Genomic DNA, 16,014 nt, shown 5'->3' with positions numbered 1-16,014 from the left:
AAGTCCGTAGGCCCAGCCTGTCGCAGCTGGCGCCAAGTCGTACAGCGTCAACTACCAAGTACCTTACCTACCTTGTTGAAGTACTGTACAAGTATTGACGGGTAAAATCAATGGCACCTGGGTCGTCGTCGCAGCCTCCCGCCGCCTGGGCCACCAGCCCCCAGTGTGCCATCCCCGACCTGCATTTGCATTCAACGACGCCCCAGCGCCACTTATCCATCCACCAACCAACCACTACCAACCACTACCAATTGACCACTACCAATTTACCACTACCAATTGACCACTACCAACCACTCTTCGCCCGCCATCCTCTGTCCTCCTCTCCAGTTGTTCTCCATTATCTCTGTTCCTTACCTTCTGCAAGCTTCATCCACCAGCACTTCGTCTCTCTCTTGTCGAGCTGCCACCAGTGCGCCGAAGCCAGAACTACTGATTTTCTTCTTCTTCTTTCCCCCCCTCCCCCCTCCCCTTTTTGCCGACCTTTCGCACCACCCTCTTTTCCCGTTCTCTTCACCGATTACCGGGTTTCGCCTGCGATTGTAATACCAGAACCTCGGGCCCCTGATTTGACTTTTGCATCGCCCTCGTGCAAGTCAAATTGGATCTCGACCGAGCCCCCCTACCGTCGTTCGATACCCTCACATCTCCCCCCCAACCCCCATTCTTCTTCACAGGCCTTGCTCCCGTCAAGGCATTCACCTTTTCTCTACTCACAATGGCTTCATCCACAAAGGCAAGTACAATTTGACTCACGAGGCATCTTCAGGCATCTTCCCATGCTCCTCAAACAACTCCTGTTCCTGCTGCTGCTACCCCCTACTTACCCCCCCCCCCCCAAAAGGCAATTTCGAACTAGAAAAGATGAAGAGTACCCTGAATTGAATCGAGCCATCGTCTAACATGTGCCCCTGTTTCCCTAGTTCTTGCGAGAATACAAGCTTGTGGTGGTTGGTGGCGGTGGTGTGGGTAAATCTTGCTTGACCATTCAGTTGATTCAAAGTCACTTCGTCGACGAATATGACCCCACTATCGAAGGTATATTCTACGGCCACTCGGAGTCCAATTCCAAAAGATTATTTTGGAGCGTTTTTAGGCCATCAATGGCAACTGACCCGCCAACCTCCCAATTGCAGATTCCTACCGAAAGCAGTGCGTCATTGACGAAGAAGTCGCGCTCCTCGATGTGCTGGATACCGCTGGTCAGGAGGAATACAGCGCCATGCGCGAGCAGTATATGAGAACAGGAGAGGGTTTCCTGCTGGTTTATTCAATCACATCTCGCCAAAGTTTCGATGAAATCACCACTTTCCAGCAACAAATTCTGCGAGTAAAGGACAAAGATTACTTTCCGATGGTTGTTGTGGGCAACAAGTGCGATTTGGAAAGCGAGCGTGAAGTAACCAGACAAGGTAGAGAGTTCCAAGCCTCCCACCCCCCCTTTTCCTCTTTACTCCTTTCTTTTCGCTTCTTTTCGCTCCTCTTTTTTTTTTTTGTTTTATATAGTGAAAATCTCGGAGCGCTGCTTGCTAACATTTCAATCCCCTGTACAGAAGGCGAGGCTCTGGCAAGATCCTTCAACTGTAAATTCATCGAGACGTCTGCAAAGTCGCGCATCAATGTTGACAAGGCCTTTTACGACATTGTTCGAGAGATTAGAAGATACAATCGAGAGATGCAAGGCTACTCCACTGGTAGCGGAGGCGGCTCTGGCGTCAACGGGCCACCCAAGCCGATGGACCTGGAGGACGGTGAGCAGCAAGCGGGCTGCTGCAGCAAGTGTATAATCATGTGAGGGACACTATTCACTTGCTGAGTCGAGGTGTGATTAGAAGGCTGTGGCAAGGTTTAAGAGTGGCGGGACAACGCGATGTCCAAAGCTTCGGGCAGTGGTCTAAAGCGCCCTTCCAGAAAAAAGGCGAGTGGGAGAAAAAGAGAGAGGGCTTCATACCATCCCTTCAATCTCCAAGCACAGTGATGACTGTGTTGACGATCAAGGGGACCACCTGGATGGACAAGCAGAAAATTTTTTTTTTTTTTCCTTTTCCCCCCCTTTTTTTTTTGCTTTTTTTTATGGCATTGGGCGACAGGAGTCGGGTTCTGACTTGGGGTGCCTGCACTTGCCACCTTCGACGACGAACTTTGGGAGGCTTTTACAAATTCACGACGCCATTTGAGAACGACTTGGAGGTGGCAACTCGGCTGCTCAGCAACATTTTTATTCCGAAACCCTTTTTGCTCCTAGGCAGAGCGTCGCATGACTGCTCTTTCATGGCGGCGCACTTTTCTGAGCTTCACACACTCGACGAACCAGGACCCGCTGAAGATCTTTAGCAGCTGCCCGCATACGACATTGATTGAACGAGAATCATGCGGCGTAGAAAACGCGAAGAGCGAAGGGATGCGAGCAGGGTGAAGGCCAAAACGGTGCGAGAGAGAGAGGGAGAGAGAGAGAGAGAGAGAGAGAGAGAGAGAGAAAGAGAGAGAGAATATGGATGATGCCACCGAGCTGCTAAAGAAACTCGCCTCGGGAAGCGAATACCACCACGACAGGTTTGAAACGACGGGCAGGCTTCGTCTTTGCATACGGGCAGAAAGTAAGGATGGGTCCGCCAAAGACAGGTCGACATTTCACTACTGCCGCCGGACGGGGAGGCGTATATTCTTCCTGTGTTTCACCTCTTATCCAGTGTCTTCTCTGCCGTCGACCATCTTGCTGTTATGCCTTGCCTTTATTGACTTATTATTATATTTCTTCTTCTTCTCTGCTTCTCTGCTTCTCTCTTTCCCCTTTTCTTTTCCTTTTTCTTCTCCTTTTTCTTCTTTTTCTTTTCACACCAGATTTCCTGCACCAGATACGGGTCCTTGATCATTTATTCATTATATCCCCCCATTGTTTCACCAGGTACCTGTAATTTTCAAATCTTGTGTCTAGAAAGTCCTGACGCCTGTCGCTAAACCCACGGTGGTCTCCTGTCCAATCATGAGCCATTGTTTCTTTTTTCTCGCTGACGATTGCGTCATGTGCCCGTATTTTGGAAGCCCCTTTCCTGTGCTGTGTTACAATGCCATTATCTTTGGGGCATGACCTCGATATCCATGCCAGCCTTGTTGCTCGAGTTGCGATGAATTTATTTCTTGCTCGTGACGAGGCGCAAGTTGGGGAATATGCAAGCTTTGCCACGCTCTCATTCCTCCAAGAAAACAGACAACCCGGTGCAATCGGGGCGAGAGAAGCGATGATTGAGGATAGCAGGCCATTCAACGCTCCCAGCTCACCGACCTGCATTCAAGGCCCCGGCTTCAGCAAGCCATCTGCAGCTCCGGAATCTCCACGTCCCCGGCGACGCAGGTGGTGGCAACATGTGCATATCTTGTCCGAAACAGTCTCTCCTGGGGCCCCTTCCCCTTCCTCTTCCCCTTTCCCGTCCCCTTCCCTTTCCCCTCACGCCACTCCACTCCTTTGTTTCCGTAAACATCAATCTTGCTACCGTGTTACTGCCTTGTTGGTCACCGAACCGTTGGCGGCTCGATCGCTGCCAGACCGGGTCTCTACGGCTTCACGTTTGACCGCTGACCCTTGTCGAGACAGACCTACCTTCCGGGCCTCTCTTTCAGATGCCATCTTCTTGGCAAGTTTGGGTATTGGTCCTTTTAACACGCGTAAAAACTCCACTTTTTTTCAGCAAGCAAGCGCACGTTTCATGCACTTCTGCTGGGGGACCTGTTTTGGAAAATCGACAACCCAAACAAACGATGATGGATGAAGACGAGGTACTTGATCTTTTATTTTCGTTGTCCATTTCTTTCCCGGAGATGACTGACTTTTTCAGCTTCTCCAGCTATTTAGATACAGTGATTCCGAATAGATATGTTTTACGATAAAATTACCCTGCTATGGAGGCGCCGTGGTGGCACAGGTGCAGTCCAGTCATCCAATCGGGATATAACTCCTGGGTTTGTTTCCCTTTCTATAACTTTTGTCCCAAAAAGAAAGAAAGAAAGAAAGAAAGCAGCCGTTTACCAAAAAAAAATCCAGTTTCCGGATCATATAATTATACATGCTCTTCAGGGTATTTGCAACGAAACGTCACTACATGAGACAGCACCAACGGGCTTCCCAAAGACTAAGACACAACAAGTGGCTCACAAGATCATCATGGCGACAAGAGCCATTTTCCCGCGCAGCTTCCATTTTCCAACAGGCTGGGCAACAAGTCTCATCTGCCTTGATAGGTGGAGTGTCAGCGGCCGCCTCCCAACCCTGGCCAGACGAGGTCATCTAGCCCTTGGTGAATCACGTCGTCGGCTCCGGTATTCGTGCTGCCGGTCGAATGAAGCCCGGAATGGGGAGGGGGAAACGCGGCGTGGAAAGGTGGTGGTGGACAGGGTTGGATGTGCGCGCCGCCGAGGACGTCTCCTTCGGGGGCTCCTCCGGCCGGCTCGTGGGGCATGATGCCCATGGGGAATGGCATCGGGGCGTTGCTGACGAACGGGCCCGGCAACGGCGCCGGCGGGGCATTGCCGGCAAACGGGGTTGGCAACGGCGCCGGAGCTGGGAACCTGACTGGCGGCGGCACAGCTAGGTTCAGGAGTCGTGGGTCCACGTTCTCGGGGTTGTTGACCGAGTACATGGGGGGAGGGACCAGCATGCCCGGCCATGGAGCGAGGTTGCTGGATGGCAGGGAACTGGGCATCCGAGGCCCTCGGGGCATGTAGGATTGGTGCGTGGGGGGGAAGGGGCTCAGACCCGGCGGAGGAATGCCGGGGTTGAAGTAGAACGGCTGCTGGTATGACGTGGGCGTGCGCAGGAGCGGCTGGGCGGCCGGAACGTTGTGGATGCCGCTTTGCAGTACACACTCGTCAAAGTTGTCGATCCAGGGCATGATGGCATTTGCGTTTGGTCCCAGGATGGCAGAGGCAGAGGCAGAGGCAGAGGCTGGCTGGTTGCCGGCGTAAAAGGGGCGGCTCGGCCCTTGGCCAAAGTCACCGACACCGACACCGACTCCGACACCGACTCCGGCGCCGACGTCGGTGAAAAAGTTGAATCCGTTTCCATCGACTGGATTGTTGTACGCCTGGCCGTAACCACCGCTGCGGGGGTTGGGGACAAAGAAGCCGTTGTTGGCCGAGTCTTGGGCGCGGAGGACGTGTTTCCCCTGTGCCTGGCCTTGCCGGGCGATGCCTCTGTTAGCTGGTCGTGCTGGCTGAGGGGGTTGTCGGTCTTGATGTTTCTCCTCGTACTCCTCTTCCTCTTCCTCTCCGTCTCCTTCTTGTTCTTGTTCTTCGTCTTCGTCTTCGTCTTCCTCCTCTTCTTCTTCTTCAGGGACCGCCTCCGCTGTTGGGTTTGGGTTAGGCTTGGGTTTGGATTTGGATCTGGTTTTGAAACTGTATTTGGGCCTGGGTCTGGGCCGGGGCCGGGGCCGGGGGTTGCTGAGAAACACGTCAAAGCCCGTTTCCTCGGCTCTCCTTGCGTTTTCAAGCGCCTCTTTGGCACCGCCGACGGTGAAATTCCACTTTGGGTGCTGATTTGGCGGATAGGCATCCTTCCACTTGAGGCGGATCCACTGGCGGAGGTCGTCGACGCTGAGCTGGTCGATGCGGCGGCCGCCAAAGACGGGGTCGGTGGCCAGCGGAGGAGGACCAGGAGGCAGCAGCTGAGTGCGCATGGCTTCGGCGGCAGAGCTGAGAGTCATCTTGTTGAGCATGGGTCTGGGGACATACTGGGGGGCCGGGGCGGACTTGGCCTGGCCTTTGGATGGTCTAGCAGCAGCAGCAGGGGCTTTGTCGGCACCAGCGGCCTCGGCCTCGGCCCCGGCCCCTTCGATGATGCCGGTGCCGTCATCGTCCACCTCGCCCAGGACGTAGCCCATGCCGCTGCTGCTGCCTCCGGCGGCGGCCTTGTTCTTGCGCACTCGGCCCGGGGGCTTCCCGTCAATGGCGTAGAGGGCAAAGAGGGGCCCGATCCAGTGCTCGAGCTGGCTGCCGTCCTTTTCGTCGTCGACCCCCTCGGCCCCGTAGCCCAGGGCGAGGTAGTAGACAGGGCCGGGCGGCGTGTCCAGGCGCTTGATGCAGTTGAAGCTGTCCTTGAGGCTGCAGCAGTCCAGGTCGCCGTGGGCGACGCAAGAGTCGCAGGGCCGCTGGCGGTCGCAGTTGCGGCCGGCTTCGCGGCAGTTGCGGCACTTGGAGAAGGCGCAGAAGTTGCCGATGCCGACGCGGCTCAGGTCCAGCAGCGGGTAGAACTTGTCCGGGTCGGTGACGTCGCGGCAGACGATGCCCATCTGGAAGCACATGGCGCACGAGTACTCGATCTGCTGGGCCATGGCGCGGCAGTGGTGCTTGCCCTCGACGCAGGCGACGCAGTTCTTTCGGTAGGGGCTGCTCCCGCGGCACTCGGCCCATCCCTCGTTGAGCTTGTGCGAGCTGCACCACAGGTCGGGCAGGACGACGACGACGACGGCGCCGGGCGGCAAGACCAGGAGGCCGCTGCGCATGCACGCCATGGACCGCTCGCGGCAGCGGTCGCAGGGCACGTCCCAGGCCAGCCGGTTCTTGAGCCAGCTGCACCCGTTGGCGATGGACTTCTTGTTGAGGTTCTTGCAGATGTCGCACGCCTGGCGGAACCACCGGGGGAAGCCCTGGCGGAGGTTGGGCTTGGGACCCATCTCGATGCCGTGCACGAAGCAGGGGATGCCGCGCCGGTCCTTGAACTCGCAGTCCTCGCCGTCGCCGTAGCCATCATCACCATCGTCATCGGGCGGCTTGAGGCCGGGGCCCGCCCGGGCCTTGCCCTTGCCCTTGCCCTTGCCCTTGCCCTTGGCCGTGGTCGTTGCTGATGCTGATGCTGATGCTGATGCTGATGCCCGCGCCCCCCCCTGGCAGCCCGTCACGCACGACGAGCACTTGAGGTTCAGGAACGGGTCGGCGTCGCACGTGTTCTGCCAGCCCTTGGATTCGCAGTTGCTGCAGTAAAAGTTGACGGGGTACTCGGCCGGGTGATGCGTCGAGTACCGCTGCCAGGCGTCTTGCTTGCGGTCCGTCTGGCACTTGTGCGAGGTGTCCCCGGTCAGGAACCGGAAGTCGGAGCAATTTTGGCACTCGAGGAAGTACTTGTCCTTGAGGCTGGTCCGGTCGCACGGCCGCTGCTCGTTCATTTTTATGCCGGCGGGGTGGTATTTGCAAAAGTTGCAGAGCTTGACCCGCTCCCTCGGCTTGCCTCGAGGGTGGTATATGGTGCCGGGCGTGGAGTTGTTGTTGTTGGTGTTGTTGTTGTTGTTGTTGGTGTTGTTGTTGTTGTTGTTGGTGTTGTTGTTGTTGTTGTTGTTGGTGTTGGTGTTTCCATTGTCATTGTTGTAGTTGCTGTTGCTGTTGTTGAAGTTGTTGTGCTCATCATCATCATGATAGTTGCTGGGCCCTTCGCCATGGTCGTCGTCACAGCAGCCCCCGGAGGAGCAACCATGCCCTCCCACCTTGGCATGCTTGGAAGGCTGCTCAGAGCCATACAGGGACTTTCTCTTCTTGGTTGACGATGACGACGTGCTCGCGGCCGCGGTACTGGGTCCTTCGCCGTGGTCGTCCTCACAGCAGCCCCGGGAGGAGGAGCCGTGCCCGCCCACCTTGGCATACTTGGAAGGCTGCTCAGACCCGTGTCGGGACTTTCTCTTCTTGGTTGACGATGACGACGTGCTCGCTGCCGCGGTACTGGGTCCTTCGCCGTGGTCGTCGTCACAGCAGCCCCCGGAGGAGGAGCAGCCATGCCCGTCCACCTTGGCATACTTGGAAAGCTGCTCAGACCCGTGCGGGGGCTTCCTCTTCCTGCCTGACGATGACGATGCGCCTGCTGTTGCAACTGTGGTTGCCGTGGACCCGGCACTCTGAGGCGGCTGGGTTGTAGACGGCGGGCCAGGCGGCCTGGCTGCTCTGGCAGGAGCCCCCGGCGGCATGTTGCCGACGTTGCAGGTGAAACAGAGTGAACAGGAGTGTAAATGGAACAAAAGGAGGAAAGTGTGAAGCTCAAGTTCAAAGTTCAAGTTCAGGTTGAGGCTGAGGTTGGTTGGCCAGCAAGGGGGGGGGGGGGGGTTGGGAAGAGTTGGCACGGGCGAGGAGGGATGGTTTTATCAACGAAGGTGTTGCCTCTGGAAGGAAGATGAAAAGCAGACCCGGGGAAAACAGGCCCAAGTTCAGAACCCGTCCGACGCGTCAAACACGCAAACAGGAAGCCCCATCTACAAACGGGCAATTTCAAAACCGCTTCACCTTGAGCCGGCTTCGAGGCAACCACCTCGGCGCCGGCATGAAAAGCACAACATCCTCACCCCAAGGCACGTCTTCTTCTACCTAGAGGGACACCCCCCCCCCATGGAAGCCCTCTCACTCCCTCCCTCCATCGCTTTCTGCGTCTCGTGTGTCTTTCTTCTCTCTTCCGTCGGGCTGGAAAAGACACACACCAGCACGAACGGGTTCCCACAAACAAAAAATATACAAGGGGGATACGCTCCCCTTAACACTTGCTTCTGAAAAGGCACAGAAACAGCGCGTAGACAAAAGAAGAAAGAAGAAAGACGTAAAACAAGAGTAGAGCAGTTCCTGCCGCCCGGCCTGCTTCTTCAAAGAAGAGCAGCAAGGCGAGAAACGGCGCAGCTAACAATGGGACCAAGAACACCAACCCCCTCCCCACACACGGGCCGTCGCGCGGACCTTTTCTGCCCCCCTTTGGCCCCGAGAACCCACAAAGAGCTAGGCAACCTCGCGCTGAGGAGCCGAAGCTCTGCAAAGAAGAAAAAAACAAAAAGGAGGACTTGTTTCACTGCCCTTGGTGCTGGTTCTCGTGCGGCCTTTTAGGGGGGGGGGGGGGGGGGGGGGGGGGTAAAGGGAGGGGGGGCGCGTCAGAGGCACACGCATAGCCGAGAAAGCAATGAAAAGTGAGGCGTCTTTGAGAAGAGGAAACAAGATTCGTTTGGGGGGTTAGTGTAAAGCGCCGCCTCGGGACGCGTTTCTGCTGAGCAATCGCGGGCTTCACCGGGGGGGGGGGAAGCCATAAAGGGGGGAAGCCATACAAGAGTGGCTGCGGCGAACGCGTCAAACGGCTTCTGGGGAGCTGCAAATCACTGCCCTCTTGCGTCGATGCAAGGACCGCCTGGGCCCTGGAATGTATCCGACTTGCAGATGTGCTCGGCCGACGGCGTCCCCCGCCGGCCCGTTGCCGGTGAGCTGCGTCAGCCTCAGCTTTCGCCAGGAGAAGCCGCGCCTTATCAGCGGGCTTTGCTGCGTCCCCGATCTCACGGCTTCATAATCTCCCCTGCGCCGCTTTTCTTCTGCTGCACGTCATTCCTCTCTGCTTCGTGGCGCAACCTGCAGCCGTGGCGGTTGATGCGCGCGCTTCGGCTGCTGCTCTGCCGCCGGGGGTCTCTCTGCTCGTTTGAAAATCCCAGCCGCTTCACTACGTCCCGATGGCCTGCCGCACGCTCGACGCCTCCTCGCGCTCTGGATATGCCGCAAGGCCCGCCTGTCGATTCATAGCATTCGACCCTGTCTCGAACCGGGTCGAGATGCCGGAACCTTGCCAGGGCGTCCGTCGTGGGCACCAGCGTCATCGATCCCCCTCGGCTGCTCACTCCTTCCCTGGCCAGCAGTCAGAATCAGATATCGAAATCAGCTCGCAGCAAACGCTGCCCCGCGTTCAGCTGGCAATGTGATGTGAGTTGCAACTGAGCCGAGTCGCCACTGACACACACCCCCCCCCCCCCTCTCCCGCCGCACCACCCCCTTTTCCCCCTGTCCCGAGAAAGAACGTTTGGGAAGGAAGTCGGCAAGAGGCTGTGGAAAAGTCGGACTGTCAGTCGGCCTACCGGGTCGTTTGCTCGCGTCCGCTTCACTCCTTGCTTGACAGCTTCTGCTCTTGGTTGTGTGCCCGAGTCAAACAAAGCCTTCGGCAGGGAAACAGGGAGCATTGGTTGATGGAGAAGCAATGCCTGGAGCAGAAGGGCACGCACGTCCGGCATGTAGACTGTAAACTTGCTGCTCAGAATCACCTCGACGATGGGTAGTTGGCAAACAGATCCGTTGGGCTGGGTCAATGTTGTCGTTGCAGCCTTGTCCGTCGTCGTCACAGCACCAACCTCCCTCTCCTTGTCTCGGGCATCGAGCTCCTGGTGAGCAGTGAAATAGACAACGGTCAGTAAAGTCCTTGCTCGCCGACGTTTATCCTCTCTGCCCCCTTGGCATCCTAGTCCGACGTCGTCTGTCAGCGTCTGTCAGGACCAGAAAGCATTTGCACGCGTTGATGCGGCCTCGCAACACCATCAACACCATCAACAATTCCCTCTACTGACCTACCAGGTAGCCGCAACCCTACCGCGGCACCCATGCCCTGACCAGAATCAACGTCAAGCATAAGCCCTCGTGCTCGCCTTCGTCCGTCAAAGGACACGCCTGTGGCCTTGCATTATCCACGCCAGAATCTCACATACATGGCTAACAAAACTTTTTGTACTTTTAGGATATCCCCCTCCTTCCCGTCAACAACTTGTGTATAAAAAAAGCGCTTGTTCTTCCCATTATTCTCTTCACTGCAATCCTTACAGCAACGGGACTTTCGTGTCCTGTCATGGTCCCCGGGTCCATCCCATGTTATTGTATTCCTATAGGACCCTCGACGTGCCCTCGACGCGCCCATACTGAGATGGGGTATCGAGATGGAGTATCGAGATGGAGTATCAAGATTGAGTATCCGGGGAGAGAATCAAATGTATCGCGCCGCCCCCCCAAGACTCCATACATCAATCATCGCTCGGCCACCTAGTCACTCACTCCGTCCATCATGCCGTATCTTCTTCGTGCAACTCCCGTGGCAACTCTCGTGGCAACTCCCTTGAAAGGCTGACTGTACCGAGACCTCCCCCCCTTGACACGCCTCCTCGTCCTTCAACATTACAATCCGCTCGAGATTTTCCTTCAGCCGGAAAAGTGGAACCTCGCTGCTTCCAATTGTCCCAAACCGTCTCGGGGAGCAACGTTTCGACGACGATAGTTGGTCGTAAAGTCCTGTAACAGGGTTCGTACATGTCGGACACCTCCAATATCGCCAGACGAAAGCTTTTCTTTAATCTTTGTCACCAGTCGCTGAGCTTCGGCCGGAGACACTGTTCCTTGCGGGAGCAGCTCGATCGTATGTGCGACCCATTCTGTAGTTTCCGCTGGCATTATCTCAAACAGCGCTAGGATAACGCCGCTGCCGTCCGCGAAGCAGTCCCCGGGAAACGTAATCATCATGCCCGCCATCGTCTGCTTGACGAGGTCGGCACCATGAGTCATCAAAAGGTCCTTGATGATGCCCTTGATCTCGGCGGCCTGGGCCTCGGGTAGGCCCTCACTGCTTGCTGGGTTGTCTCCGCCATATGATAGTAGATCCCGTAGAAGGTGTAGCGTGGACGAGAGAGGATCCCGTTGCTCCAAAGTCAGTGCATAAATCGACGCTTGCAAGATGGGCGCCAGTAGCTGCGATGGGATCAGCTTTTGGGGATAGTACAAGAGAGCATCAATCAGCAGACGGAAAAAGTCGTCAATGACGTCGGGCAAATCCTTCGGCTGCAAGTCCGCCATCACCCTAAGGAAAGCGGTTGTTTGTGCCTCGAAAAATGTGTATATGTGCTCCGTCGTCGCTTGATCAAGATGCTCTCGCTCTTCCGAGAATTCTCGCAGTATGGCTGATGTAACCCACAGAAAGCATCCCTCCCTGGACGAGTTGAAACTGCTGGCGAGTTTGTTTGCCATTTGGGGCAGTAGAGGAGCCATCGCTGTGCGATACGACGTGACCATGTTGCGCCAACATCGACAGATTCGCTCGCAGATGGGACTAAAGTCCAGGAAATTGTCCAGCACGGTGGAGAGAATGGGGAACACCTCCTGCCAGTACTTGACCGCCGGATTCTCTTCTCCAGGGCCCACATATGGCATCACATTCTGCACGAATATGGTGATGAGTTGGATATGATCTAACAAGGCTACAGTTAATGACCCCTCATAGCTGTCCAGGAGATAGTAGAGACCAGAGGGAAAGCAAAGGGGAAAAAAAAAAACCCCCCAAGGTATAAAGGATAAGGGACCCGGGCACGAATAGGTGAGTCGACTTACCAGCCAGTGCCAGCTTCCCTTCTTCGTTGGTGGCGAGATTGGCTTTTGCCATCAGCCTCTGTACAAGAGGGTCGGCGTACGTCTTCAGCAATCTGTACGTTTCTTCTGCCGGCTGAACAGCCACTACGTTCGCTACACCCTCAGTAATCTCTTCCTTGCTCAGATCGGGCAACTTGTCCAAGATTTGATCGTAAAAGGTTTGCAGTTGCAAGACTTGACCTCTGAGAAGGTGTTTGCAATCGGTGCAGAAGAATTTCAGGGCGAGAGCCGCAGCTCTCAGAATTTCCTTGGAATCGGTTTTGAACGACTCCACAATGTAGTTGAACTGGGCCTCCAGGTACTCGGCGTGGGCAGCAGTCCACTCGGTGTATCGTCCCAGAACCATGATTGTCGCGAACCGGAGCTTCTCGTGGCTCGGAATCTGCACCAGGAGCGGCATCAGCTGGGGAAGCACAATGCTCTCTTCCTTGTCAACCATGCGCCCGAGTGCGCGCATAGCGAAAAGCGGCGCCTCCAACTCTTGCCAGTGGGGAACGTTGGACCCGTTGGCTTGGCCAGCGTGCTTTTGCGTCCACAGCTGGATAGCCTGCAGCACCTTGGTCAGGCACTCGGTTACCCCCATGACATCGCAGCAGTCCTTGAGTGTGTCTCCCATCCGATGACGGAACTCGCGAAACTTTTCTTCTTGCTCACGATCACCATCGAAAAGGTCCGTTTCGTTGCCCGACTCCGGCCGAGGGTACTCCAAATGCTTCAGCAATATATCGACCAGTTTGGAGTAGATGTCCACGAGCTGCAGCCTGCCCTGGATGTAGCAATCCAGCACCAAGTACTGCTTCAGCTCGTACCAAAAGACAAAAGTGTGCTCAATCACGTCTCGCTCCGCGTCTCTGGCTGCGCATTCGAGAATGCTTTCGACCAAAGGTCGAAACTGGACAGGCTGACGCGCAATACCAACCACCCAGCTGATGGCGGCTGTGGAGAAGATCTTGGTCAACGCCTGTAGCTTGTCCACATTCTCCTCTTGAGCTGCTACTGCAATTTGCGGTTTGAGCCCCAAGACTCGAGGAAACATGGCCGCGACCGCGTCTTGACTCTCGTCAATGTCGCTCGTTTCCCGCAGTATCGTGCAGAGGCACTCTGCAGCCTCAACTCCGCACTCGTCGCTTGTTACCCCGCGGAAGATGTAGTCCAGCAGCGCAGAGTTGATGATGCTCATGACCGGGACCTCGCGAAGCCACGAGGTGATGCACTCCATTAGTTGTGGGTTTCGCGACGCAGCAGCTAGAGATTCCCGCGTCAGGGTTATGATTGAAAGAAATGCTGTAGGCCCAGGAAAGCATACCTGATGATTGCGAGTAGTTGATGAGCAGTTGCACAACCTGCTCCGTGTTGTCTCCCAACAAGGCTTGAGTCCGGGTTGCAAGCTCTTCTTCCTATTTTCCAACAATTAGACTCTGGTCCCTATGTTGTGCTGATGTCGGTCGAGTGTAAGGTGTGTCGTCGCGAGAAACTTGGTTCCAAGTCGACAGGTTTGCGATCCACGTACAGACAGGGTGATTTTTCGACCCTCGGTTACTTCTTCGGGCAGAACCCGGAGAAAATCTAGGATGCAAGCATAGCTCTCAGGGCTACCACCGAGGGCCTGAACCACCGAGGCAATCACATCGGTCCAGTCTTTCATCTGTATTGCGAGAATAGCCAAACAAACGCAGAGCTGAACCCGAATAGGCTTCGGACCGTGGGCAAAGTGCTTCAACAACAAGAGTATCTGGTTTCTCAGTGCTGGTAATTCGCTCGTCGGGACTTGGGTGTTGAGATCATATGTAATCTGCTGTTTGTCAGAACCTTTCCTCACGATTTCAAAAGAGGGGGGCGGGGGAGGGGATGGGGACAAGTTTGGAAACCTTTCCACGGAGAGTGATGGCAGCGAACAATATTGCTTCAGACTCGGCATCGGATTGCAGTATTCCCATCAACGTACCCCAAGATCCTTTCTGTGCATGCATGATTTAGCATCGCTGATACTTGATACCAAAACTTGACGTACTGTGGAGGATGGGGAGCACGCACCGACTTCTGAAACCTCTCCAGAAATTCATGAGCCTTGATCTTGGTCTCCTTTTCTCCAGTTCTCATCGTCATGACTGCCGCCAAAACACCAGACGGCGTGAATGCCTCGTGCGAGCCATTCGATGCCATCATGGGCTTGAGTAGCAGACAAATGGAGAACGTATCGGTGGACGTGACGGCTGTGGTTCCGATTTCCGATTCCCAGCTTGGAGTTGGAGAGAGTGCTGGCTTGACTGAGCCTCACGGGCTGCGGCCGTCCAAGACACCGCTTGCGAGATTGAAAGCAGTTTCCTGTGGTGGACTGCTCGGTATGGAGTAACGAGAAAAGGGCGCACCTTTGGCGCGGGCACATTCGAGTGCAATGAGGAGCGGAAGTGGGAAGAAGACTTGCAGACTCTAGTTTATTTGCCTCGCCACTGACAGATCTTGGGTCTCACCTCTTCTTTGGTGGGGCAATGGGGTAATGGCGCTGGCCATGCGCTATCGCTGCCGTGTTTTTCCGCCCCGCCCACGCTACACGGCCAGTAGTCATCTTGCAGGAACACGGGCCATTAAAACATTGGTACAGTAATTATGACATGTGCTCTCATCAGCTTGCTTTTCCAATGCACCTTGATCACTCGCTCAAAAGTGAAAAGCTAAAATCAGACGCGCGAATAGCCAAAACCAAAACGAAAAAAAAGGCAAATGGAAAATGAGGTGTACGGTTTTTGAGTTCTTTAGAGACCTTTGGGAGCAGGACCTACTCAGGCTACCCTAGGGAGGCAGGTAGGAAGCTGACGGAGCGTCTCAAACGAAGCGTCTTGAACGAAGCGTCTTGAACGAAGCGTCTTTTACGAAGCGGCTCTGTATAATGAATCCGGTGTCATGGTCCCCGATGACTCCTTTACCTGGCCATCGCCTAGAACAAGCCCGTGCAACCTCCTGTCATGCTGGGCCATGGGAACCTGTTCCCCCGGTTCCCCAGAGAGGAGCTGTTCCGTCAAAGCCAGTGCATACAACAGGACCGGCTTTGCGGCATTGGCACCGCGCGAACTTGATGACTCGGCCAAGTACCTGTTCATGAAAAAGTCATAGAATCCCTTGCCGTGGCCAAGTCTTCTGACGGCACCAGATTCGTCAAAATCAAACGCCACTCCTGGTAGTAATATCAGATCCAAGCAGGCTTGAGGAGGTTGGTGCTCATCGGGCCCTCCCAGAATGCGTTGCCTCGCGTGGACTGAAGCAGGGTCGATGCTCGGGATCCCCCAGCGGTCCAGCTGCAGGCTTTCATAATCCCGAACATCCTTTAAACGAACCATGTCCATCACCCGGGGGGGAGTGTCTGGCATACCCGGCGGGGAATTGTGCAAATACGGAACAAAGACTTGCTTTCCCAAAGTCAGCGCATGGCGTACGATTGCATCTGTCTGGATCTCGCCCGAGGGCATGGACAGGTAGATGCTTATTCTCCGAGCCTCCAGATAAGGCTTGAAGTTTTTCAACGTGTCAAATATCTTGCGGCCTAGACGGCGTGAGCTTGTCAATCGTCCAAGATGTTTGGATGACTGGTGAAGTCACTGGACGGGGTTGCCTACTTTGCGCAGCCACGGAATCGGCTGGTATGGAAGACAGTCGCTGCCTGACTAGATTTCGTAGCCGCTGCTTAGCCGAAGCTGATGGCGAGGCCATTTAGTTGGTCTATATGTTCTGTGTCGCCTGTTTCTTGATGGCAAGGCTAGATGGATGGATGGATGGATGGATTTGGCGTTGTTGAAGGCTTGGCTGCAATTGGCGTTGGAGCGACGGCGCTAAATCCTGAAGGCAACC

The 16,014-nt window shown here is 55.4% G+C and overlaps 4 protein-coding genes across 4 annotated transcripts; 1 reads left to right on the top strand and 3 right to left on the bottom strand.

The window, feature by feature from the left end:
- Positions 1–718: 718 nt before the first annotated feature.
- Positions 719–1,795, top strand: UV8b_01077 (uncharacterized protein; the record flags this gene model as incomplete). Its single annotated transcript, XM_043138575.1, has 4 exons — positions 719–736; positions 924–1,038; positions 1,137–1,412; positions 1,554–1,795. The coding sequence occupies 4 exons, from the start codon at positions 719–721 to the stop codon at positions 1,793–1,795; spliced, it is 651 nt and encodes a 216-aa protein (XP_042994509.1).
- A 2,449-nt stretch (positions 1,796–4,244) lies between these two features.
- UV8b_01076 (uncharacterized protein) lies at positions 4,245–7,943 on the bottom strand (the record flags this gene model as incomplete). Its single annotated transcript, XM_043138574.1, has 1 exon — positions 4,245–7,943. The coding sequence occupies one exon, from the start codon at positions 7,941–7,943 to the stop codon at positions 4,245–4,247; it is 3,699 nt and encodes a 1,232-aa protein (XP_042994508.1).
- Positions 7,944–10,953: 3,010 nt separating this feature from the next.
- On the bottom strand, positions 10,954–14,337 carry UV8b_01075 (uncharacterized protein; the record flags this gene model as incomplete). Its single annotated transcript, XM_043138573.1, has 6 exons — positions 10,954–11,993; positions 12,133–13,416; positions 13,478–13,568; positions 13,682–13,963; positions 14,040–14,129; positions 14,206–14,337. The coding sequence occupies 6 exons, from the start codon at positions 14,335–14,337 to the stop codon at positions 10,954–10,956; spliced, it is 2,919 nt and encodes a 972-aa protein (XP_042994507.1).
- Positions 14,338–15,038: 701 nt separating this feature from the next.
- On the bottom strand, positions 15,039–15,876 carry UV8b_01074 (uncharacterized protein; the record flags this gene model as incomplete). The annotated part of the gene is made up of 2 exons (XM_043138572.1): positions 15,039–15,709; positions 15,783–15,876. 2 exons carry the CDS (start codon positions 15,874–15,876, stop codon positions 15,039–15,041), a joined length of 765 nt encoding a protein of 254 aa, XP_042994506.1.
- Between the last annotated feature and the right edge of the window lie 138 nt (positions 15,877–16,014).

This window comes from Ustilaginoidea virens, chromosome 1, assembly GCF_000687475.1.
Source record: "Ustilaginoidea virens chromosome 1, complete sequence".
NCBI lineage: Eukaryota > Fungi > Ascomycota > Sordariomycetes > Hypocreales > Clavicipitaceae > Ustilaginoidea > Ustilaginoidea virens.
This window is presented reverse-complemented; position numbering and strand designations above follow the sequence as displayed.